Source organism: Oreochromis aureus, linkage group 18, assembly GCF_013358895.1.
Source record: "Oreochromis aureus strain Israel breed Guangdong linkage group 18, ZZ_aureus, whole genome shotgun sequence".
Lineage (NCBI taxonomy): Eukaryota > Metazoa > Chordata > Actinopteri > Cichliformes > Cichlidae > Oreochromis > Oreochromis aureus.
The window spans coordinates 5,484,552-5,511,851 of NC_052959.1; the positions used below are offsets into that span (position 1 = coordinate 5,484,552).

Sequence of the window (27,300 nt, forward strand, 5' to 3'; positions counted from 1 at the left end):
AGTAGAGAATATTAAATCAAAATGATCATGCAATGTGGAGAGAAATGCTCTGTGCTCTTTAATGCATGAGCTAAATCCCAGCACATGTTACACTGCTGCATCTAATCAGCATCTACTGCTAGACTTATGCTCATCAAATATCAAGTGTGGTATCTTTTACTTTGCAGTTTCAACCATCTGGCCTTCCCTCTGCATAAAACAGCACACCGCAAGTCACGTCTAAAGTGCCGGCCTGCGTGCGCACACACAAAACCCAAGCCTATCAATCCCTAGTCACAAACTTTCTCTTTCTGTGGCAGGAAGCGCTGAGAAAGTTGGCAAAGACATGAGCTGCCAAATGCAAAAGCCCCTTGGCCATTCATGAGTCCACCCATAATGCACCACTCTGCCTCTGTTCTCACCGTTTTCTACTTTAAGCCAGAGACAGCTAACAGCCACAGGCGAAAAGCGCGCATACGTGCAAAAATACCTTATATGCCTTCAAATGCTCACGAATTAACGGCTCACTAAATTCCTCTTGCAGACAGCGATTATGCAGTCACAGCTTAGCAACTGTGAGCACACACAGCAAGCTCTATGAACTAAAGCAGGGTACATAGAGCTGGAGTAAGAGCGATGCTCTCAAGCTAAACTCTGAAGGGTTTTCTTTGTATGAATAGTGTAAGTAAACAGAATTACAGTGGGCTTATTTGTGTCTATGTTAGCTGCACATGTTTGCTCATCAGGGTACACAGCTTACTTACACTGCTGTTAACTGTGTGTTAACTCCATAGCCAAAAAAAAAAGAAAATCATTGAATTACTTTGTTAGTTTATGAGGTTAACTTGAATTGGATGTCCTCATTGTTTCCTCCGTTTTCTTCCCTTTGAAGGAGCTCTGCTAATCGGTCTAACAGCACGTTACATGTGGTCTGTACCTTTAACAAGAACTGAACTGCTTCTTGACTCTTAAGTCAAGTGGATTAATACTTTTACTGTTAGGAATTTTAATCCACTGAGTTTGGGGGTGAGGTGGAGTGAGCAGGACCAGAGGAGAGGAAAACAATGCACAGGTTCACTGGGTCACAGAAACCTGAGCTCTGAGTCAAAACCAGAACTCTATTGTGTGGATGTACCTGTTTCAACTGCTCGGTAATGCAGACATGGCAGGAATTCAGTGCGTTTAGACATGTAGACATGGTCAAGATGACCTCATAAAGTGCAAACCGAGGACCAGAATGGGGAATAGAGATGATTTTGGAGACTTTGTGCCATACAGGCTGATCTGAGAATTTCAGAAACTGCTTACAGTTTACAGAGAAATGTCTGAAAAAGAAAATATCCAGCGGCTGCTCGCCTGGTGAAATCACCTTGTTGATGCCAGAGGTCGGAGGAGAATTTTCAGACCGCTACGAGGTGAAAAAAATGCAACAATACCTCAAATGTCCACTTGTTACAACCACAGTATGTAAAAAAGAAAAAAAATCTCCGAACTGGATTAAAGCTGGGTGTTTGTAATCTACTTAATAAGCTGTCTAGGTGCTGATGGAAAAATCTTGATTTCTAATTCTAAAGAATTCTTCTTATCAAAAATGAAGCAGCTAATGTTAAAACTGATGGTAGATCTTCCAATAGAATCACCAGAAAGCTCAACTTGGTCCACCATAGGCTGCAGGGGGCGATGTTTTGCAGGAAGTTTATTCAGTATGGATGCACATATGCAACATAACTGCACTGCACAGCAGAAATGAGACTGGTCCTATTTATACTATGATGCTGTGGCCTGGAGTCTTCCTTCAGCTGGAAATAGGACTAGATAGAAGACTTTCTCATGTGCCAACACTTTGCCCAGGGTGGTGGTGACAGTAGTGGGAGGACATACAAATTCCTCTCCTCCCTCCTCAGGCCTTAAATATTCTGCTTTCCCCCTTTCTCCGTGCCCCCTTACATAAGAAGTAAAATAAAATAAATATTTGATCCACTTTGAAACCACTTCTTATGAATATCTAACTCCGCTGCGAACTTTGAAGAGAACTATATTTGGTAACTTAATGAGTTAGCCGGTGCTAAACAAATCTTAATTAATCCTTAATAAACAAATGAAAAGCGTAGCAGCGGGAGGGGGAGGACAGGCCCATTATTATCACAAGGCTGCTATGCAAAAAACACTGATAACAGAACCGGCAGAATTAACGCACTGTAGGGCCGATTGTTTTCAAAAAGCTATTAATCCTCAGGGTTTTTTTTCTCGTGACATTATATCAATCAGATGTGGAGGGAGAGTTTGTGTTTTGAAACTTTGAGCGCGTTAAAAGTGGATTTTGCCAAACACGCAGAAATAACGGGATCAATTAAAAGTACAACGGGGGTAATATTTCAATATTTGTCATAAGGACATGCTTGTGTGTGAAGAGAGGGAAATGGACCGGGTTTAATTAGCCGTACGGAGAAAATAACGGTAGACCTTCAATTACCTGCAGCTTAAACTGTTTTTAATTTGGATTCATACAAGCTGTAGGTCAGACCTGAGAAAATCTGTTTTCTGCTGCGCTGCCAATTAGAGAGAATAATTCCACTGAGCACCATGATACACATTAATTATCCAGTGACTGAGAAGCTGCAGAAACACCACAATTTGCCTAAAAGAAAGAAAATATCGAGTTGGATAACAGTTATAATGCCAGGGTGATGCATTTTCTTTTCATTTATTTTTGTATCCCCTAGAAACGAAGCAGAAATGTAGCCAGGTGAGGAAAATCTGGCTACATTTCTGCTTCTTTTCACTGCTTCTGTTTTTGCATCCTTGAACGCATTGTCATGTTTTCTTCTCTGATGAGGCGGGAAGTGCAACAACATGTGAACTCTGCTGCAGCGATGTAGCGGCTTGTAAAAACACAGCAGGAGGTTATGTTGCCACCGTAATGGAAACGAAGGATATAGCTGTAATATAATACGTTCTCCAGTTCAGGACTAAAGAGAGCAAAAGCATGCAGCCGTGTTCTCTAACAAGAGAAGCTGTTAGCTTCGTTGTGTTTTCATACATGAATGTAATTGTGTGTCAGCTCAGTGAGACTGCCATCTTGGATTTGTCAAGGCAAATGCATTAGAGATCTCGCTCACCTAATGCGAATGATCACAGGGCGAGAAAAAATTTGCATTCTAACAACACCCTGATTCAGTGGGTATTTACTATGACGACATGCGGCCAGCTGCAAAGCATCTGATTTGCATGTGCCGCTGATGTGATGTGGGCTGTCCCTGAGGACTGCTAAAGGAATGAAAACAGCACATTTACATTACCCATCACAGTACACTTCTTTTTATCCAAAGCACAATCATTTGTGCATAACAACCTCATATTTTGAATCCTTTCTTTTTTGCATGACTTTAAACATTATTATTTTGCTCACAAGACAGACAAGAAACATGTAAACTGGACACTTTTGTCAATATCTAATATCTACATTAACATTTTGGAATTACAAGTTTTCTGAAATTGTGTGTTTAAAATGTGAAAATTAAGTATAATTCAATTCAATTCAATTCAATTTTATTTATATAGCGCCAAATCACAACAAAAGTCGCCTCAAGGCGCTTTATATTGTATAATCTCATTCAAAATTTAAAAATATTGTATAATATAATGGCTGTAATCCTACAGCGCAGGATCGCTGAGTGCCGAGTATCATAGTGTGTAAAAAGTCACTCTGCTGACTCAGTAACCTCCTCTGGCATTAAACTGTGTGCTATACAGTATATATGAACACTGACTTGTCCTGGATTTGGTTCCAGGATTTGTCTTTCTTGTTTTAGGATTTGTTGTGAATATATTTGAATTTGGGGCCCTGTCTGGGTTCAATTTACTCCAGTGATTAAAGTTTTGGATTCTCACTTTGATTTAATAATCTCATAGTGACTTTTGTTCCTTTTGACACTGCTGAGTCTTTGCTTTCTGTCTTTACTACATTGGAGGGTTTTTCCTTTGAGTTTCTGTTTTGGGATCTTGTGTTTTTGGGTTATGTCAATTTTATTTCTGTCACAATGTGTTGTTTGAGGAAAATTTTTCTGCAAAAACAAAACTTTTGATTCGGATCCAAAAATGCCTGAATTTTGTATAGTTTTTTTTTTTACAACTTTCTGGGGAATTAAGGCCTTTACGCTTGACGTTGTTTGATTTTGTTGACATATTAGAATCCTGATATACTGTAAGTCATGACCAAACCCATGGCCACACTCTAAAAGTTGGTAACTCTTATGTATCCTTTATTTCTTCATCTAAAATAACACACTTTAGTTTGCAGTAGGTTTATTGATTGGTTCAGATACATTGTTTCTATTTGTAAGTGTGCACATTTAGTTTACTTTTGTATTTACACCAACTCATTTCTTATCTTTGGTTTGATGGTGACTAACGTTTGTTTCTTTTACCGGTTTCTTACCTGCCATGATCCCTGGATGTTGCCAGACAAAAGGTCGGTGCCAGGGTTTAAAGCACTTAAATACACAGAGGGGCTGATTGGACCGCACCACCACTTCCTGCTGAAGGGGGAGAATGACTATTTTCTTTGATTAAAAAAAGCTTTTGTATTTAACTAAATATTTGCGTTTAGGGTTTAATGGTTTTGATTTTCTTCTTTGCTGTTTAGTTTATTAACAAACTGGACTGTACTGCATCATTTTTGTGGTTTATGATTGTGTTTTGTTTAGTTACCCCCTGTTGTGTCATAGTGGTCAGTTATGTTTGGGCAGTTGGTTGGTTTGTCAAGTTCACAGTTCTTTGCCCTCTTTTATGAGCTCAACATCTATTGTTTGTAAATATAATTTTGGGGTTAAATAAATGAAAACCCTCTTTTTCTAATATTTCCTGTGGTTCCTCCTGCTTTTTCAACTCGGTCCATCACAACACCCATAAAGTAACCCTGTGATTTCTTTATAGATAAATACTTCACTGATTGAAAATAAGTGACGTTAGCATAGGATGCATACGATGAAACTATATGTATTTTCAGAGCCAAGTGGTTACAGTATGAGAGATCCTGAGGAAGTTCTAGACCAGCATATTGAATAAGTCTTGTACCTTTAAAGAGAGCATAGTGTAAATCAATCCAATCAATCAATCCCTTGTTAAAAATGCTATCAGTAGAAAAAATATTACGCTTCCCATAGTAGAGTGCTAAGTTTATAAGCTAGCACTGCTACACACTGCACACTGGCACAAACCTTGTGTGGCCTTCTTGCTGTTGTGGATCCATGACTGCTGAATGCACATTCACAACTTGATATTTCAGAACCGACTGGATTGTCAGATGCTACCAAGCTGTAAGCAAAAGACAGCTAATCAATACCCTGAGCTACTTTCACTTGATCTGTCACTCAATAAGACAATATGTCAGCTTTCTCAAATAGGCCATGTCTCACAGTAGAATCAAACTCTTTCAGACTTCACACTGTGCTTTCCCCAGTAGCAGATGTGGTGACAGCAAAGAGATGATGAACGATACAAGGACAAAAGCTGACAGATGTGATAAATACAACGTCGAATGGCTAATCAATCTCACGCGGGGAGAAGGAAACGAAGGAAAAACAGCAGCAGGGATCTCCTGGTGTGAGTCAGCAGAGGCAAAAGAGTTTGATTGGCAGTGTGTAAACGCATGTGTTTGTGGTTTGTTGGGTTTTTTTGCAGACTGCATGTCCGTGTGTGAGAGTGTGGGGGAAGCTTTTTCTCATGCCTGACCCTGTCTTCATTAACCAAACAGGAAGTTTATGCACCCACACTGTTTTAAAAAATACGTGTTTTTTTAGTGCCTGGTAACAAACACTGGCATCGGCCCAAACGTAGTGAAAAATGGCACAATGCAAAAACAAGTTTGAAAGGAAGTGACAAATGACTGGCTTAAGGAATAACGAAACTTCACCGCGGTGCAGTTCGATGAAGAGGAGTGAGTGAGCAACTATTTGTTTGTCTTCACCTTCTTCGGACAGCTGACACGTCCTCCTCTTCTGCCTTTTTCTTTTCACACCTTCTCATCAGAAGGCCATTACCATGCCCTAGATCAGGGGTGCCCAATCCCAGTCCTCGAGAGCTACTGCCCTGCAGCTTTTAGATGCGTCCTTGTTCCAGCACACCTGAATCAAATGAATGGCTCGTTATCAGGCCTTTGCCAGACTTGATGGCATGCCGAATTGGTAATCCAACTATTTGATTCAGCTGTGTTGGAGTAGGGATGCATCTAAAAGCTGCAGGACAGTAGCTCTCGAGGACTGGGATTGGGCACCCCTGCCCTAGATGATGTGGAAGTTTGTGTGTAGGTGTGTGTACACGACCTACGTGTGTGTAACTGTCCGAGTCTACGTGACCTACTTAGATCAGGAATGGATCTCGGAAAATTGTAGTAACTCACAGAAATCACTGAGTGAAAAACATGAACAATCCATTATCTTTGCCTGCTTTCAGCATTTTTAACAGTTATCTTTGGCTTCTTCACATTTCCTCTGTTCAGCTCCATGCAGAGTAAACATCCAAAGTGGACTTACAGTTGAGTTGATATACACTCATAGGCATGAATGTCATGGTAATTTGGGGGCTTTTAATGATTTCTTTGAAGAGTTTTTTTTAAGGATTTTTTTCTAATCCACGCAGTCAAACTTATACATACAGCTTCAATATACTGTACACCAGCGGTCCCCAACCTTTTTTGCACTATGGACCGGTTTATGTCCGACAATATTTTCACGGACCTTTAAGGTGTCGTGGATAAATACAATAAAATAAAAGCAGTACCAAAAAAAAGAAGATTTATTCATAACACACGGGAAAAGACCCAGGGAAACAGAGTTAATGATAAAAACGATTAAAAAAATAACGCTAAAAACCGATAAAAACCCTGAAAACCATTAATTTCACACCCGAGCCTCAACTCTTCAACTCCTCAACTCTCGCGGCCCGGTACCCAGGGCTGGACTGGGACAAAAAATCAGCCCAGGCATTATGACTAGAGACCGGCCCACCAGGTGTTATAGGAAAAGCCATAAAGCCTTTAAATGAAAACAAACTTTGTTGTGACAGTGATGTAACCTATCTTGTTGGTATGTATCTATGATTTCTATACATTTTACATCAGATGACCACTTTGGTTGTAAGATTCAGATAATTATTTGTTAAAAGCTAGACATTTTAAATGAGAATAAGAAAGAAAAGTATATCTTTGTGCCCCCCTTTCCCTGTTAATGCCCTACCTGGCCCCCCTGGCAACACTTTGCTAGACCCGCCCCTGCACAGTTACCAGCTGTCAGCTACATAGAAAAGGATCCTGGTGTTATTTATCTCTCAGAAACAGTTCATAACTTCCCTTCAACTCATTCATGTCACCTAAAAGGTAAACCTGTTTCTCCATCACCTGTTCAGCTCTGATGATTCAGTAAGAACATCTCCTGGTTTCATCTTCATGTTTCCCTCTCACCACATTTCCAAACCGACATCATGACCAGCAGCTTTACAGCTGTGGCTCCAGCAAACATCAGCTGATACTAGAAAGTATTTAAATAAATTATAACAACAGCTGATCAAGCTTAAACCTGCTGCTGTTGTTTAACGCGACATCCGCTGGTTTCCTGTTTCTGGCGCAAAGTGGGCGATAAACAAACAAGAGAGAAAAGCCGATCAGCTGATCATTGATCAGTTTCATGATTGAAGTAGCAACAGGAGAGAGAGGGGAGAGAATGAAAGAAGAGGCAGCTGTGCAGCGTAAAGACACAGAATAACTCCAGCTTTGTGTCTTTTTTTCATTCTAGCTGAAGTATTCAAAAATGAGTCCATTAGATCTTCCAACTTGTGTAAATCTTCAGTTCTTCTTCTTAGATCATCACTGAGTTCCCTGAACTTTTCCATTGTTCCGACTATTTGTTAATCGGTTAATTGGTGCTGGCAAAGAAAAATTAACAGTTGTAGTCAATCATGATCACTAACGAGAAATTAATAGGTCTTGGCCTTTTCAAATTAAAAGAACAGCAACACCTATTAAAATATTTAAACGAGTGTATGTCTATATTTGAGGCTGTATGCATAATTTTGACCCTGCATGGATTAGAAATATCCCAGCATGAATTCAAAGGTGTAAATGAGTCATATAGTGCTTTTTTACTTAGCACTCTACTGCTTTATACAACTTGTTGTATGAACTTGCCATTATGAGCATTATAACTAATAGAGAGGGGTTTTTTTCTTCAACTCTTCTGTTTCTTGTCTCATTCTTTAGGATCCTAACACTCCTGTGTTGATGCATATGCTGTATGTAACATAATGTACTATAAGCTGCAATAATGAGCATCGAATCTGCACCAGTGTGTGTTTTGACAATTCAAAGCAGATTAGAGCTGAAGAATTAACTTTGTTTAGTGTAGTATTTACCCAGCTTTTGTTGCACGATTCCAAATAAATCCAGTGCTGTTGGCCTTTTCAACAGTTGGGGAAACAATAAATCCAAACAATCTGTGTAGAACTTTGTGGCACCGTGCTTCCCTCAAGACATTTCATTTCTTGACTTAGTCAAAATTATGATATAGATATTCACAGGTCTGACCAGTTCTTTGAAACCTGCTTATTAAGGTGGTATCACACTTATCTTTGGTTATGGGTTGGTTGATTACATACAGTGGCCCTGAAAGGTCAAATGCACTGCAAGTTAAGAAAATGGCAGTAAATAGAAAAAGACTGCAAAATCTCACAAAAACCCCCAACAAAAACAAAACAAAACTCACAAACCACAAAGGAAATGTTTTTGGAGAGACAATAACGCAGTAGCTACCAGTAAATGGCTAATAACATCTGTCACTTCTGCATCTGTCCTATCATGTTAATGTCTCCTTAAAAACAACTTGTTTTGTGAATATCTTGGTCCACCTTCATTGTATCTTATGCAACTCTGGTTTTATTTTTTTCTATTTCCTTGTGTTTTATTCAAATTCATTGTCTTTTGTGTTCTTTTGCAGTAATTTTTGCAACCACAAGCTCATGTATTAAAAGCCTGATAATTATAACACAACATCTACACGACTTACCGTTATATATACAACTAAATCAGTACAATTTAAAATGAGCATACCTGAGTTAAGTGTATTCAAAAAAATAAAAAATCATTAAAGTCTTTAGCCTTCATTAATGCATAACCAACACAAAACAAAGTCCAGCTAGAAAGCCCAATCTTGACTGTACTGTAAAAAAATCTGCTTGATGCTTAGTCACACGTAGAATTTCCAACAAAGCTGCTCAGACTTTGACAAAATGTGGGCGAATGATGCGTCCTACTGCATTAGGGTATTTTCAAAAATAATACTGAGCATCTGTAGCCCAAGGCTCTCTCCTAACAGATCAAAATGTGGTGACATATTTGTGACACATTAGCTCAGATGGGCATTCCATCATTTGTGTTTACTGTTTACCGTCGGCTTGTTTCGCCCTGAAAGGATGGGGAATTATCCTCACTACATTCTGGTGATCATATTTCATTAATTGTGACAGCCCTCCATTTACGTCGCACGCACACTCGCACGCACACACACTTGCGAGAACGCTCACACACACATGCGCACACATGGACTTCTAACCTGTTCCTTGACTGAGGCGAGGATGGCGGAGGTGGTTTCAGACTCGGAGCCGTCTCCGTTGGAGGCATTGAGGACGGGGCTCAACATGGTAGCAGCGCTGGCAGTGTCAGACGCCACCTCAGGCACTGGCATACCTCCTGGAAAACAAGGGAACATGCAAGTCTTTTACTATTAGACACTCACATCCCAACATTTAGAGTGGGACATAATTTTTACACTCGGCAGTGGAGGTTGGATGTGGAGCTGTGTAACAAATCCATTTGGAAACAAATCTATTTGGTCACTGACAAAACCTGCTAAAAGACTCTACTGCACCGCTCTTTATTTGCATTTTCTTTCAGACTTTTTCAGATTCAGGTCATAGGTAGCTAGAGCTTATTGTAGCATGCATTTAAAAAAGGGCAGTGATGCATCCAGGACAGGTGCACGGGAGCATAACACATGTAGGCCAGCGAGAACAGGGAGCATACTCTACAGAGATAATGGAGAATCAAATTATGTAGACACACATTTTAAAAAATGTGTGTCTACATACATTGTATGTAGACCTGTATTTTGTTCCTGACAAAGTAAAAACAGAAGATATAGATTTAGTAGCAACAGTAAAGTAGTTGAACATAACATGTCTACTGTAGAACTAATCTGCACAGGTAACACTTCATAATATGCATCCATCCATGTTCTGCCTCTTGTCTGGGTCGCAGGTTCAGCAGTCTAAGCAGAGGTGAGAACACCTTTCTCTTCCTAACCAGCTCCTCCAGCTTTTCTTGGGGTTACACTGAGGTTTTCCCATGTCTTGGGTCTTCCCCAGGGCCAGAACACCTCACCTAAGAGGTGTCGGATGCCTGAGTCACCTCACCTACTCCTTTTGATGTGGATGTGCACCATTCTGAGCTTCTGCTGTATGAACAAGAGAGTCCAGCTACCTTTCAGAGCAAGCTCATTTCCAGTGCATGTATCCACAATCATGTTCTTTTTCGATGCTACACACAGCTCATGGTCCTTGGTGAGAGCAGAAATGTAGACTTATCAGTAAATTAGCAGCTTCACTTTCATCCTTTATTTTAACCATTTGTAGTTATTTTACTGTTAAGAAAAAAAGACAACTCTTTTACTAACTGGTTAATAATTTATTTATAAGCCATCTATGAACAGTAGCTGTAAAGTTGCATCTGGTATTTAAAAAAGTTTGTAACTGCCTCTTAAATAAGGTCTGTACACATATTTGGGGGCTATTTTGGTATCACAAGTCTAACTTCCAGAGTTCCAGCATCAGAGGGACTGGCACACACACACACACACACACACACACACACACACACACACACACACACACACACACACACACACACACACACACACACATAAACACAGTCAAATTCCATGCTTGATGCCATGTGTCATCCTGTATTTGACCAAGCGTAGGAGGACACGGGCTTCACATGTGCCATGTAATCCTGATGCAGCACAGAGCTGGTGTAACGGCTGCATCAGCCAGATTTATACGCTGGGGAAAGGATCAGAATGAGGAATGCGCACACACACACACGCACACACACACGTAAAACTGTGCTGCTGGCATGAGGCAGCACAAGCCTAATGCCGAGGTAAGAAAAGTGGAGCCTGTGAGCTGGGGGGTGAAGGAAAAATGAATGAGAGTGAGGATGACAGCCCGGAGAAGACAGCGGAGAGATGGAGGCGAGGTGAAGAGAAAAGAGGAGGAGGTTGATGGGATATGAAGAAAAGACATGACAAGAGGGGAAAAAAGAGAAGAAAACTATTCTTGCATGCTGCTAGGCAACAATCTCTGGTCACTGAAGGCTGCTAATATGGCTGACCTGGCTTTACGTGTCTTCCATTTTGGAGTGTTTCTTTTGCTCCGTCTCCCAAATTACTGTTTGTAAACCGAAACTTTTCACTTCCACCCACCTTGCTGCTTACGCTTAATCTCTCTCGCTCCTTCTTTCCTTCTCGTGCCTCCCCACTATTGTGTTCTCCTCCCTCACTTCTCTTCACTTGACCTGTTTCAGTGCGTGCTCATCTTTTTCAGCGCATTTCTGCTTTATTAGGCAGCACCCACAGGAGGGTGACAGAAGGAGGATGACCCACAAGGTTGTGGGTTGAATTTGAACCTGCAATGCTACAATGCACCTGAGCTCTCTCAGGCGCACCTTCTCCGAGGATGCACTGTACCTCATAAACATGCTGCTTATCTGGCTCTGTGACACCGCTACATGCTTCACATTCTTCCTGCCAGCTCAATTTTCAGAAATCTGTACTCTCTGAGTCTGCCGGCACAACTGCAAAGCATGAGCTGTACTGTCCATTTAAAAAGAAACTCAACCCTGCCTATTCCGTTGTGTTTTGTGTGCTTTTGCAGCGTTTTTTCTTATTGCTGGTGTTTTCTTAAGTTGCAGTCCCTTTGGCCTCTCAGGGCCACCGTACCATGTTGGTGAAAAATGAAGCCAATGAGGAAAGACTGCATTTCAAGGAAACCCCCCATAAACTTTAATGTCTTTAAGTTATGAGTGTGGTGACTTTCATAGACAGCATAGGCATCTGTAGTTCTCTTATAGGCTTCCCCTCAGCTAATACGAGCCATTGGACTGGACATCTGTATTTTGTGGTGTTGCTAGTTGATACAAGTAACAGCAAGAAGTTTATGCTTATTTATTTTAAGTGACACTCTGTATTCTTAGTATTCTTAGCACAGTCACACAGGACTAGAGACGCCCTGACAGCTTCCGGTTGGTAGGAAAAAATGTGTAGAGGTAGGACCCAGAACTCAGAGGACTCAGAACACAGGTAATAAACTAATAGGTGGTTTTATTAAACTAAAGAAAAAGCACAAAATAACATGAATACAAAAACCAGGAAAATCAAACCTTTGACACAACAAGGACAACACAACAGCTAGCACAGCTGACTGTTGAGACAGGGGAAGCAAAACTGAACATAATACATCTGTGTAGATGTGTGAAAAGCGACTGGACTTCTTTAAGTTTCACCTCTCATCTGAGACGCTTCCTCAGGTCTGAGACCAAACGGTGGACAGTCCCAGGTATTTAACCCTAGTGGGAGGGTCATACACTTCGCTGTTTCATTTGTGTTTGGGAGTTCTGTCCTTGGGATGTTGCTCCCACAGGGGAAATTATTGTGATGTATGGAAAAAAAAAGTAAAAAAGTACAGTCTACATTGAATAAACAACATAGTTTAAAATGATGTACAGTAGTAGTAGTAAGACGCAGCCTCGCTGAGTCTCCTTTTCTCCTTTTGCTTTTGTTGTCTGTAAATGTTTTAGGTATTTTATAATGTGATAATAATATGGTTAAACTGTGTAAAATAATACATACAAAAACAAAAATGTTGTGAATCACATTTAGTGTTTTTTAACCTTCTGAGCAGATATTTGAGATTCCAGTATTTATTTAGTTTGACATAGCAAAGCATCTTTGCTAGCAATGGCTGGTGCTGCTTAGAGAATAAAAGCCGGTGCATAGTGAGGACGTTATACTGTGAGATGGTGCAAAGTTTCTATGTATACAACAGTATACAAAAAAACAAAGAAAATAAAACATAAAAATGATTTTAAGTTAAAGGAGTGTTAAAAAATAAGACCGAGATTGTATAAGAGAGTACTGCAAATTGCTTTAATAAATAATATGTGGACTATAAAAAATCATACTGAAATGTTTGTGTGAAATCTGATGCCTGACACGTGTTGTTCACCTGTCAGAGAAGAAAGAGTTACTGTACACTTGAGATGGGTTGTGTATGATGGAGAGCACTTTGTTCAGTGACAAACCAATGAGTGACATCTGTTTCTTACAGTCTATGGTGGACATATTTTTTCGCCACATTGTGCCTAAACACAGATTATTAACACAGCGAATTTCCTTGTGGGGACAGTATAGCCTGACCCTTGAGTTTAGAAAACTGTAAAAATCTCCCCACTGAATAAAATTATACAATTCTTAAAACAAAATATGACGGAGATGAAACTAGGCCAGCGAATAAAAAAGAAAAGGGCAGAAAAGAAACTAGAACTCCTTTTGGAAGTATCGGAACACAAGAACAAGATCCTGCAGTTTCAGTGACTTGGTAGTTCAACAGAGAAGACAGATAATTCAAGTCACTTCAGTAGAATCACGCTATCAAACATTGTCTTTGATCCACCATCCACTGTATGCCATGCTGAGTCACGCATGCAGTGCTAATACTTGGGAAATAGGCCTTTTTTCACACCAGCAGCATGACTGGTACAAATGAACATTTTAACAGTGAGGCGATGTTCGCTTAACAGAGCCTTTTCAACTACTGGAAATTTCTAGATCTGAGCAATGACCTGCAGCTGTTCTTCATACCGCATTATGACTCTACCGCATATGCCTGTTTATGAGTTGTATCCCATTACTACTGCTGTTAAGCCCATTCATTCATTACCCTACTTAATCTATTTGCTTAGTCTTGATTGCACAGCCATGATGTACTCATCATGTTTGCACATCTCTTACATCATCACCCCACATCTCTGCTTTTTATCGTTGTCTTGCTTAGTGCACATTTCTCTTTTCTCCATGGGGAATACTTCTGAAATGATTTATGCAGGGCATACAAAATGAGTTCAAGTCTGGTTGGGTATTTTTTCTATTAAAAACTAAGAGACTGTTTGAAAATAAATTTGGGAAATACGGTACTGTGGAAAAAACTCTTGAGCCACACCTCATTTCTTTTTATGTTGCTAGGAAAATGGGAAATAGGTGCGGTGATTTATTGAAATGTGCAAACATAAATGGAAATACAGAGTTTCTACAATTCTAAAAAGCTTGAGTCATTATTTGCTACAACTATCATTTATTCTTCATCACAAACTGAACTTTTGCAGGTAGCTTTTTTGTAATTTCAGTAACTTCAGGAATAGTTCTCCAGGCTTCTTGAAGGACATTCAAAGCTCTTAAATTAAGTTTTTTTTTCTTTTGTAAGGTTCTTTGTCAAGATGACTCCTCACTCCTTCAATAAGTTTGAGATCCGGGCTTTGGGGACGCCAATCCATGACTGATGGTGTTCCAGTGTTCGCTTTTTCTATTCAGGTATGCATTGGTACTGCATGGGGGATCAAAATGTGTCACTAATTTTCTGTGTTCATAATTCCATTCATTTTAACACCATCCTCCACACCAGTGGCTGAAATGTTGCCCCAAACTATGACGGATCCCTGTTTCCAGGCAGGGGAAGCAAAACCACCATCGTAAGTGTGTCAGAATTCCTCCATAGATTCAGGACCTGTATGACAAGCTGTTTAAAAAGCCCCAGAAGTCCTACAGACTTTGATGATTCCAGATATTTAATGTACTACTACTAATTTATGCAATGAAGCACTTACCGTATGGACTGAAACTATATTACTAGAAACTAGGATGGTGACAAACATTGTGCGTTCTAGACGTCATAATTTCAGACTTCAGCCTCAGTTCTAAAGACATGACCAACACCCCAGCAACCTAGGTTTAATAGGGAAAGATGCGTATTTCTCAACCAGCTGGAGAATCGTCGCTGGCTTTTGCTGGGTAACACTGGTAGGAATGAACGTTCTACATCAAAGCCTCCTAGTTGTTTTCGTTGTTTGCAAATTGCTGGGGTTGCCTGTAGTTTGCATAGAAGATGAAGATTTGTCTGCAAACACACACCAACCACTAAGTGGGAGTAAAACTCGAAATAGTGCAACATAAACCAAAATGTTGTGCCTTACTGCTGAAACCAACCACTTCACTTCCATGCACTTCACATTCACATTTTCACTACTGCTTAGCCAGTAGTTGGCAAGTGGTTGAAGACCAGTTGGCATCTTCCAGAGAAACTATGTGCTACTGCAGCAATCTACTGGCAACCAAAGCAATCCCATGGAGGGTTTTTTTGTGCAGTACCATATACTTCTTTGTGACCAAGCATGCCAGTGACACCAATGCACATTTTTCTCTGGCGATCGGCCAACTGGTCCCTAGGCCTGTGTGAGTAGAGCTTAGCATTGTCACTGGGACTAGCTCAGCATGGTGGTGTTAGCATTAATCCCTCCCCCTAAAAATCACCATGCATACTAATACATTGCTGCACCAACACTAGAAATTCCTACATTGATGGTGAAGGATGTCCTGATGCTGCACTGTTTTGAGTCTTTCCTTACTTTGGCTTGATTAAGCATTAAAAATTTAACCTGACAGTACATCCAAGCTTGATCAGAGAATTGAAACCAAAAGTGGAGGAGGCCCAATTTGCCTATAGAATAAAACACAAGAGAAGATCTGTTTTTTGATTTTGCAGACAGGGCAGGCAGCCAAATATAGGTCAACTCGACAGACCGTGTCCAAGCCCTCATCACACAACTGACCAGTACAAAGCAGCTTTCCCCAATAACAGCCATCAGAACTAGGTTACAGAGGCCGACAGCCCAGCTAGAGACAAGACTTTGAATATGGATTAAGCCTAAAGGCTTTATTTCACTGAAGTATAATCTTGGATTTTTAGGTCTATATTTCAGCGCTGTAATGCAGGGGTATTTAGGCCTGCATTTCAAAGCGTAATCTCTGATATTGCTGTAACATTGTAAATGCAGCTCACCACACTGATTGACATGTCTGACATGGGGAATATTGGGCTTAATCTTTTGACCCATTAAGCTCATCAGTCGGGTCTGAGACAGGCATGTTTTGGTGAAGACAGAATTCATCAGAGGTGCAGCAAATCAGCTAAACGTCTGTATGGCAAGGTGATTTGTGGGTGTTGCATATTGCACTCACGACTCTATTTCCTCTTGTGTACATATGTGTGTGCATAGTGCACTAAAGCGTGTGTGCATATGTGGGTATTTGTACTTTCTATCTGAGATATGAGTGTTTGATGGGCAGTCCCCCGTTGCCTCATTAAAACTTGCAGCAGTGTTTTGTTTTGTCTTCACCAGTCATCTGTCCCTTTGTCTAGACCCTGCACCCACGACTCTGCTTCCAAATTAACAACACTTAGCAATGCAATTAGTACTGTCTGTGTATCACTTTGTATTTATTTAAACCCACTGTCAACTGTCAATATGTGGCTTTAACTTTTCTGTGCTACCTCTGAGAGTTTTGTGATATATGATTTACTCTTTTGTTGTCTAAAGCAATCTAATGGACAAGTCAAAAGAAATTAAACAGCAATGATAGCAGTACAAGACACATTAAAAACCCCAACCAACACTTATTAAATTAAAATCCTGTCTTGGACATTTGAGCAGTCCCTTTTAGCTTTATAGAGCATTTTGGCATCTTTTAAAACATTGTTTGATTTCACAGTCCTCAGTTTGATGGGTTTGCTCTTATTTTCCTACCTCAGTAGAGACATATACTGTATACTAGGGGTGCAACGATACACAAAATTCACGGTTCGGTTCGATACTTTGGTGTCACGGTTCGATATTTTTTCGATACAAAAAAATGTTCATGCCTTTTTAATTTGTCATTTATTAAAATTATAAATATATATTTTAACTCAAAAGTACAGTTTTTAAATGTAATGTTGCTGAAACAACAAAATAATAAAAAAATTAATAAATCTATCAGATCGAGAAATCACTCATCTTTGGAAAAGAGAGTTTATTACAGAGAAATGGCTCTTTCCAAAATAAAAGCTATACTATACGCTTCTTCTGGGGTATATTCTCAGCAGCATATTAAACATATCAGGTCCCCATAAGGAGAATCATGTGCTAACGGCTGTCTAAATGACTCGGGTAAAGTTTGTAGCATGCATGCTTGTTGTTTTTGTCTGCTTCCACTTGTCTTTGCACTAGGATGATGTCGGCGTAAATGTGCAGTCATATTTGTTGTGTTCCCACTAGTGCTGTCAGCGTTAATCTCGTTAAAATGACACTAACGCCATAACGCGGCAAATCTCCGTTAACGAGTTACAGCGGATCACCCCGTGTGTGGGGCTGGACGGCGTCAACACGTTAACGAGCTAACTGCGCTAACGCACTAGTTCCCACCAATGTAATTGAGCATTGCGTGGCACATCCGACATACTGTTTTACTTTTGTCCATGACGCGCTTCCCATCAGGGTCATGCTTCACATGAAAACCAAGATAGTTCCAAACGCCAGATCTGAAAGAGGGTGGGGGAGGTTCAATTTCGGCTAGCGTTGAGGCAGTTGCCATGTTGCAACGAGCTTAACTTATGTCTCGCTAGCTTGCGCTGCACTCAGTGGATCTGCGCTCGACAGTGCAGCCTAGGCGGAGTATTCGAATGCAGATCCACTGAGCGCTCAACACAGACAGCATCGTCAGAAGAAAAGTTGATAAAATAAATTAAAAATTTTGTATTGTTCGATACATATGCGTACCGAACCGAAAGCACTGTGTCGAACAGTTCAATACCGATACGAGTATCGTTGCACCCCTAATATATATTTACACTCAGTTGGTGGAGAACAGAGTTAATATGTGAGTGAATGTTGGATTTAACAGTACATGAGCATACCGGCTTTATAGAGATCCTCCCACTGTACTATATGAACAACAACATGTCTTTTATCCTGTCTTCCTTCTCTCACCCCAACCGGTCGCAGCAGATGGCCCCGCCCCTCCCTGAGCCTCGATCTGCTGGACGTTTCTTCCTGTTAAAAGGGAGTTTTTCCTCTCGACTGTCGCCAAAGTGCTTGTTCATAGGGGGTCATATGAATGTTGGGTTATTGTCTGTTTATTATTATTGTAGGTAAAGATAGCAGTGTTACATAAAGTCACTAAATCAGAATGGAATGATTTGCAAACCTATATTCCCATATTTTACTCATAACCAAGCATAGATATCATGTCATTTTTTTTAAACTGAAACATTTTACTAGGTGATACATATCAGTTTTTCCAACACATCTGTCACAGCCACCCTCTACATGTCCTCCTTCATGACATTCATGAACCTCCTCTGAAGTCTTTCTCTTTTCCTCCTGGCTGACAGCTCCATCATTGTTCAGTATATCCTCTATGGCTCCTGTGTGCATGTCTGAACCATCTCAGCCACCAACTCTGCCACCTCCAGCTCAGATTCCTGTCTTTTTGTCACTGCAGCTGTCTCAAACCATATGAGCTTGTAAACCTTCCCCTTCATTCTTGCTGCTATCCTTCTGTCATAAATCAGCCCTCACACTCGTCTCCACCCACTCCAACCTGGCTGTCTTACGTACTGTCCTTTGCTTTGGATGATTGACCTCAGGTATTTTGAAATCTTCTACCTTCACAATGTCTACTCTTTGCATATTAACTTTTCCACCCATCCCTCCCCTCCCTGTCATTTACACACATATTCTAGTCTTGCTTCTATTGCCTTTCTTCTGTCCAGTGTATGCCTTCACCTCTCCAGGCACTCTTCCACCTGTTCCCTACTCTCACTACAGATCAAAGTGTCATCTGCAAACATCGAACTCCTGCAGCCTGCCAGGCTGTCCATCACCACTGCAAACAAGAAGGGGCTCAGAGCTGATCCCTGTTATAATTCCACTAGGAGTGACAGATGGACTCAAGATGGGGGTGTGATTGGTAGCTTAAACATCTGGAATTGGGAGCATCCATATTTGGAAAAGCACCCACAGTGCTGAAAGGTTATCCCACCCACCCATGCACATTTTTCCATGCTTAAGTGCTTTCTATCTATCATTCACATGGATAGCAACTAGGGGTTAGTATCTTGCCCAAAGATATTTGGCACTGAGACTGGAGCAACCAGGGCTCAAACCACCCAAGTGATGATGACCTGGACTCCCGACCTCCCGAGCCACAGCCACCCCAGGGTAAATGTGGCCCCTGTCTCAACTTCTTAAAAAAAATCTTCTGCCATCAAATTGGTCCTTTCTAATTTGTTCTACTGTGAATAATTATGGGTTTGAGATTTGCAAGTCCTCAAATTCTGTTTTTATTAACATTTTGCACAGTGTCCCAACTTTTGTTTTTTTTTTAGAAATGCGATTCTGTGTATTAAATCTCCAAACAGCTTCACAAAAAACAAACAAAGAAACAACCCATGGATTATGCTGCAAAAAAAAGAATGCTTTAATCCTGACCATGATCTTTCCCTAGCCTCATTTAAATGTTTAAGTTGCCTAAGGGTAAACATAAATGTGTTAATCATTCTTTACCTGGGGCAGCTACAAGCCTTTTAACAAAGGATGTTTGGGAAATCACAGGTTTGAAGAAAGAGCGAGAGGGAGAGGACTAAACCCAATTTAGCTGCTTCAGTTTCAAGCTCCTCTGAATGACTGACTGTGACTTTTAGGTTGCTGTTAATTGATTAGTACCACCTGTGCTTCCTGTAGGACAAGTCTAAACGTCTGCTAAATAGATAAATAAATAAATAAGACAAGTAGAGTGAGGAGTGAGCACTTATGTTCACCTTAAAAAGCTGCAGCAGCAGCAGCATTTACAGGTCATGCAGATTAGGACTGTGTTCCCAGTTAAAGTCCACATGAACCAGATGGGGAATAAGAAGATGCCTGCACTGAACGTATGGCATGTCAGTACTTCCTCCCACTATACCAGTATCTTGGAAATGGACGCTGCCATCTTGTGCTAGTATCATAATCTGCAACCTGCAAAGAAGTGTGGATGTGAAATTAAGGTCCTGAAGGTTGGATGGCATTTCAGAGATACAGGCCTCTTTCACTGCAGGGACTTTTGAACTGACTGACAGGTAAATATATATGTTACTAATGGCATTAATGGGGTTTTGTTTTATTTAGGTAAACAGCCATTATTAATTTGATTAGTAAAATGTGTTAGCCTAATATTCTGTATGATAGCGTTCATGTCATCTATCCTCACACAGAACATATGGAACTCTAATCAGCCAAAATAAGTGACAGTATCCATGTGGACAGGCCGTGATCATATCACTGATCATTTGACTTTTCACCACAGAGCTGTCGCTGGAAGACAATAGCAGATGGCTTTATGAGCATCATTCAGGGTTAATTACCCACCAACTAAATCTATCTGTGGGAAAAGTGCAGATGCTAATGGGCATTTATATAAAGTGGGTACACAAGCTGACCTACCTACAGCAGTGCTGTAAAATACAGTGTGCATCACTCAGAATATCGCTTAAGGATAGCAGCTCAGATCAGACCATTATGAGGCATTTGGCCACAATAAAAATCCATTATTTAATAAATATGTATTATTAAAAGCATGAATGCAGAAAGCCAGTTACATGACAATAAAAACCCTTGCCAAGCTACTTCAGAGGGCTTCTGCTGTGTTGTTATTTTGCTGCCTGGATGCCTGGCTCGCTGAATATGGATCGCAATTAAGTTCGCTCTGATTGTTTTCATTTCATTTATGTATTTTAAGCACAAATGCTAATGGTGCTCACTGATATTTGTTGGTGTTTGCTAGAAAGTACTCTTGATTATATAATCAGAATTCACCGAGCAAAGTTCCAAGGACAAACGAGAGCTTACAGGAACGTTTTCTTTTTTTCTTTTTTCCTTTTTCGCATCGCACTCATGTTTCACGTGCATGTGGCTAATTACCCAGAAGAAGGTCCAACAGTCAACCAACACACTGTAAATATTAGATTCTAAGGAACAACAGCACTAAGAATCATAGCCTTAAAGCAGTGTGATGGCAGGTGTTGAGAGATGACAGACGTTTGATGATGTCCATTGAGGTTTAACAAAGTTTCGCACACACTAGAGCTAATGATGCTGATTAAACTCGGTGACAGCTCCACATTATTTGCCCATAATGACACAGAATGGGACTATATTTAATGTAAAATAATGGTGTGGAACAGAAATGCAGAAAACTTAATTAAGGGGAATATTGCAGAAAATTTGCAAATACAAGGGGGAAACTGTCTTTGTAGTCAACTTATGGGCTGCCAAAGGAAATTCAATTTCATTTACACTTATAGGAGGCAGTTTCTCATATTTTTTCGAGCACAGACATTATTACTTTTGGAAGGCATGGTGGGTAATCAGGACAGCTCCCTCAGCACCATTACAGCCCACTCTAACCTGATTTCAGACCTCAGAAAATAAAATCTTAAACAAATGGAATAGAACTGGTGTTCAGCATTGTTGAAAAGAAAAAGATCCACCAATCCACCAAGCTTTGGGATATCCCCCCTCATATAAAGGTAACTAATAAGCTACTCCCATGAAAGCAATCAACAAACATCCACACGAGAGGATGGGATTGATGAGGTTGTTATAAGTTCTATTCTATCATGGTCTGATTATGAGAGCAATTTAGACCAACGCTTAAACAAATTATGACAATGTTTATCATATGAAAATCACAACATTTGGGGTCATAAAGCTATTTGTAGCATTGCTGTGCTGCTCAACATTTAGGACCAGCTGTAATCCCAGCACGCAGGAAGCAAGCAGAAAGTAGGATATGATGTGCTAGGGAAAACGAGCAAAGAAATCTTTTTATTTGTAGGTATTAGTGGTCCCCTGAGGATGATTCATTAGAAAAACAGAGCTCCCCTTTGGGAGCTTTGCTGCTACTTGGTTAGAGTCATATAAGAACTAGTTGTACAAAATGAGTGGCTCCCTCAAAGCACTTTTATGCTTCTCAGTGGAAGAAGTCTCTCCTTTTGTTCCACCCTTAGGCCAAATGTTAACTTTATACACAGGAAACAGTATCCCATGACTGAACTGATGTGAAATTTGATGAGCATGCCCTTGTTAGTTGGCTGAAGACATTCCCTGGTGCCACATTGAAGGCAGACTGCATTTTCTGTATGCCCAAAAGCCTCTACAAATTGTCAGTATGTTGTCCTGTCCAAAACTTTCATAAAATATGATGTGAGCTAGTATACATTGCTAGTGGGGTTTTATGCCTTTGAGTTAGGTGATGTGGGTGTGGGCATGTGGGCTTTTTCTACAAACTGTCTAAATTCCTTCATCTTTAATAAAATGATCAATGTGGTTGCTCTACCAGGTGAAACAATTAAGTTTAACATCCAGGCATCCATGAAAACAGAATTTATTAAATTTAATGGAGTTGGAAGTTAGCAGGAAGTTAGCTCGCTAGTTTCGACCTAAACATGATAGACCATCTTCCAGCTGAGAGATTTCTGAAAAAATTTAAAATGTACAGCTCTGCTATCACTTCCAACATAAATGAAGACAGAAAACTAAACAGTAGTGACGTTTGTAGGGTTACTGAAGTTGGACTAGCTGGTATATAATGAGGTGCTACGTGATCGCTAGCGACACAGCTATGTTAGCATAACATAAACACAGTAAAGCTGGAGGATGAACGCTAACTTTTTTCCACTCAACAAAAGTTAATGTGAGGGTTCCCGATGGTTATGGACAAACGCAATCGCACGGCAGGATGCTATAAACGGACCAAACGTCAGTCAGGAGAACAACTGAGATAATCCATCCACAATAGAGGTTAGTCATTAATAAACTGCTTCATGGGCTGAGCTGTAGTTACATCGTAAGCTTTTAAAAACTGAGCTTTAAAATGAATAGTGGAAATAAAAACCGAGAGAGGCCAACAGTGATCACTGCCTTTTTTTAGGGGCTTGTTCAGATTAAATAAAACAATATACAAAAGATGTTAAAAACACAACAGTCTTAATAAATGCAGATTAGTTTGGACCCGGAAGCAGCGTTCATATGACATCACTTAAAGACCGGATATGTATATAGTGCCAAATCACAACAACACTCACCTCAAGCCATTTTATATTGTAAGGTAAAGACCCTACAATAATGGAAAGAAAACCAACAATCAGACATCCTCGTATGAGCAAGCACTTGGAGACAGCGGGAAAGAAAAAAATCCCTTTTAGCAGGAAGCAACTTCCAGCAGAGTCCGACTTGGGGAGGAGCAGCCATGTGCCATGAGTGGTTGGGGAGCCAGAGAAGTGAGCCAGAGATTAATAATAACTAATACAGCAGTAAACACCGCAGCTTTGAGAACACCCAGAAATGCTAACAAGGCTACAACAAAGCAGAGAAAGCAGAGACCGCACCTCCTGTGGTTTAAGAGGTTTTCTGCCCACTGCCCAAGAGCTGAGCAGTGTTACAAAGAAAACCAATTTTTTTCAGTCAGAGGATTTAGCATGTGTATACATACAGAAGAAAGTCTTTCTATAGAACACATGACTCAAGGTAATAAAGACTCACTAATGATTTGGTTGGACTTTACAATTCAATTTGCTTTACAATTGCTTTACAATTCTTTTGCCTTCTGAGTTCTCTTGTTGAAGGCCCCAGTTTATTTGTTCTAAATTTAAACTTCACACGGGCTAAAATAAACATCCAACAGTGGAATTCAATTAGCAGAACTCCTCTGTGATCCAAGTTGACTGTTTTAATTAGAGATGCCAGTGAAGGCGCCAGGGCGCACGCATCCCCAGAGGCTTGCAACCGCCTCTCCTTTTTCATCTCTACCTGTTCACACCAACAGTACATATGGAGTGGCCAAGCCATGGATATGACATCATGAAGTTGGGTTTGCAAATAGTTAAAGATGACTGCATAGCAGACAGAAAGAAAGTTTCATCCCAGTGTCACAGCAATTTATGCATTTCACAGTTGGTTATAATTAATCTATTTCAACCTCCAGGCTTCAGAACTTTTAGTTCCATGGCAAGTTCATAAAGGTCTAAAGCCCCATAAAGACATGACATTCAAAAAAGACGAAGCGATTTGACTATGTCGTTTTGGCCAGCAGTCACACAAAGTAACGGTGGCCTCGACAGAATCTGAGGGTCCTGTTTTTTACATTTTTATTTCTGTTTTGCACAAATCCTTAACAAAATCTGAACTTTATCAACAATCTATCTGTCACAGGATTTCTTGCCTTTACCTCTCTTCAAAATACTGAAGTAAAGGCTAGTGTTCGAGCATTCGGTGGCAATCACAACTGAAAAACTTTATTAGGATGTTGGTCCTTCCAGGTAAACACAGAGAGCTCGAAGTTCAACGTGCTGAAATGCATATATACGCTGGCATTTCACAAACATTCTTTGTCTTTGCTATCTATTATGTTAACTACCATAGCACACACCGATGATGTTAGCATTACAAATCTTGCAGTTACATTAGCAGCTAGCGTGAATGAAACTGTAAGTATGAAAACAGTAAGTTTGGATTCAATAACAGAACACGCATCATTAATGTTAACAATGAAAGACATCTAAAAGTGACTACAGGGCATCCAAGCAGGGCTAAACTTCCAAGAAACAACATCAAAGAAGCTAATCATTCTGCTGCTTATTTTCTCCTCGCATACATAAAAAAAACAACTACTTTTGAATAACTAAGCTGATATTTTCCCACTCTGTATATTAAAGGAAACCAATTGTGTTCATTTCTAAGTTCATGTTGTCATTTTAGGACTTATCCTTGTAGAGTAGCTTTCCAAGCTGACTCTCTTTTGATTGGCTACCTCTCACAAACAGAAGCTTTGAACAGCAGTGAGTTTCAAAGCCCTGCAGCTGAGATGAAACTACCTGCTACCTGCTCAGTGTGAGCAGGCATATGCTCCCATATAGAAAAAGACATACTTATTCCCATGCACACTCTTCTATATACACTCACACTTTAACTCTTTAACCTCTCTCATTATCACTTTTTCTTCAGCTGAGAGCAAGCAATATGCTTAAATAAGAGTTTTCACACACACACCATATGTCACTCTGTGATAGTGACTGTGTCATTACAGCTTAACCTCGGCACATTGAGTCAGTCTGTTGGGGACTGACTCAAGGGAAGGCAGCAAACATCTTGCTGCAACAGCACAAGCCTGATCTGTTTGCAGCAGTAACGTTTTAAGAGTGCACGCTAAATCATCTTCCTTGCTGATGGTGACAGTATAGAGTTAAAGGATGTTCTCGACGGGCTGCACTGTCTCAGTCTTAGATAAGACAGGAAATACACATATCTGGCCGAGGCGGAGTTAAATCCCTGTGACAGCCAGCAGTTGGCTTAAGTTTTTATACGTTCATTGATTAACTGTGATTTTTTTTCTCTTTTTATTACAGCTGTTTCAGTCTTTTGGTCTTTCATTTTCCTGATGGCTTCCAAAATAATCAGGAATCTTTCCATATCCGGATAGAGCAAAAGGCAATAAAAAAAAGACATATTTACAGTAATACTAATATTATCTGGCTGACTCAACACAGCAGTTTAATGAATGACCCCAAATCTGAATTGGCAGGAAAATTGCTGCCTCTGTTCTCCTGGAAGAAGCCTCACAGAAAATATGGAGTTTATTCTAAAGCTGTCCAATAAAGATTTATATCTTCCAAAGGGCAAAATGCCTATGCCTGATGTGATAAATGTCACCCATACTGACACACCTGTAGAATTATCACCTAACATTATAGCACTCTCTCAGCTTGACCAACCTTTATAGCATCTTTCAGCTCATTGTTTCTGGTTTCCAAAGACACAGTTGGTTTCAGTCTCACTGCTCTCATCAGCCTGCCTTTCAGCAGCAGCAGGCATCTGTTTTTCAAAGGAAAAAGCTCTGATGAAACCCTTCACAGCTTGCTCAGCACCAAATGTCAGGCAAAGTTAGCAACAAGATGGTGAACACGGTGCAGAGTTTGGCAGCTAAAGAGCCAGAAAACCAAAGTGGAGCTAAAAAAGGAGTGAACATCGCTGAGAATGAATGCTAATGTTTTCTTCAGTCCAAACAGTTTGGCCAGATTAAATTTATAAGGTGACAATATCTTAATATTGTCTGTGTCTGGCTAACAGTTCATATAAAAAAGTATGGGGTTTAGGAATAATAAAAAGATGAGACATTGAAAATCAACATAATATGAGTATTCAAAAGATTTAAGATCCTTACACTTTAACACATATTGTCATAAAAATAGGGTCACAAATTCATGACCAACCTTTCATGAACTTTGGGCTAAGAAAGAAAAGGAAGTGCCAGGGTTCAACTTCTTTTTGTTTTTATCTTAACCTTACCATTCCTACTAACATAAATATATTATAGCCCATGCATTCTAATTCCCAACTCATCACAAGGACCAATTTTTCCACAAAATTTTATTTATACAGCACCAAATCACAACAACTGTCGCCTCAAGGTGCTTTATATTGTAAGGTAGACCCTACAATAATACATACAGAGAAAAACCCAACAATCATATGACCCCCTATGAGCAAGCACTTTGGTGACAGTGGGAAGGAAAAACTCCCTTTTAACAGGAAGAAACCTCCGGCAGAACCAGGCTCAGGAAGGGGTGCCCATCTCCTATGACTGGTTGGGTTGAGATAGCTTTTCTGACTTTTCTGATTTCATTTTGTGGGTAAAGTTTTGTGGATAAAGTAGAACCAACAAGAATTTGGCAGGTGGGATGGTAGCTGCCTAAGCTGATAGCTCGAAAGGTATAGTCCCTTCTCCCCCATCACAAAGAGCTATTTTTAGAAGACTTGGGTCCTGCTTCCACCTACCTAAACATTGTTGCAGACCATATACGGCCTTTCATAGAAACAATATTCAGCAGGATAATGCGCCTGCCACGAAGCAAAAATGCTTTCAGGAATGATTTGAGGAGCACAACAATGAGTTCGAGGTGTTGATTTTACTTCCATATTCTGCAGATTTCTAACCAATCAAGCACCTGTGGGATGTGCTGGACAAACAAGTTTGATCCATGAAGGCCCCACCAGGCAACTTACAAGACTTAAGGATCTGTTACTAACAT

General features: G+C 40.2%; 1 protein-coding gene across 7 annotated transcripts in view; it reads right to left on the reverse strand.

Moving 5' to 3' along the window:
• Positions 1 to 27,300, reverse strand: part of ctnnd2b (catenin (cadherin-associated protein), delta 2b) — a 198,488-nt gene that overhangs the window by 146,563 nt on the left and 24,625 nt on the right. For all 7 annotated transcript variants that reach the window (XM_039602850.1, XM_039602849.1, XM_039602843.1 and 4 more), the window contains exon 2: positions 9,582 to 9,718. In XM_039602850.1, coding sequence (XP_039458784.1) covers positions 9,582 to 9,713 — 132 coding nt within the window. In that variant the 5' untranslated portion in view covers positions 9,714 to 9,718. The remainder of the gene's footprint in view (positions 1 to 9,581; positions 9,719 to 27,300) is intronic.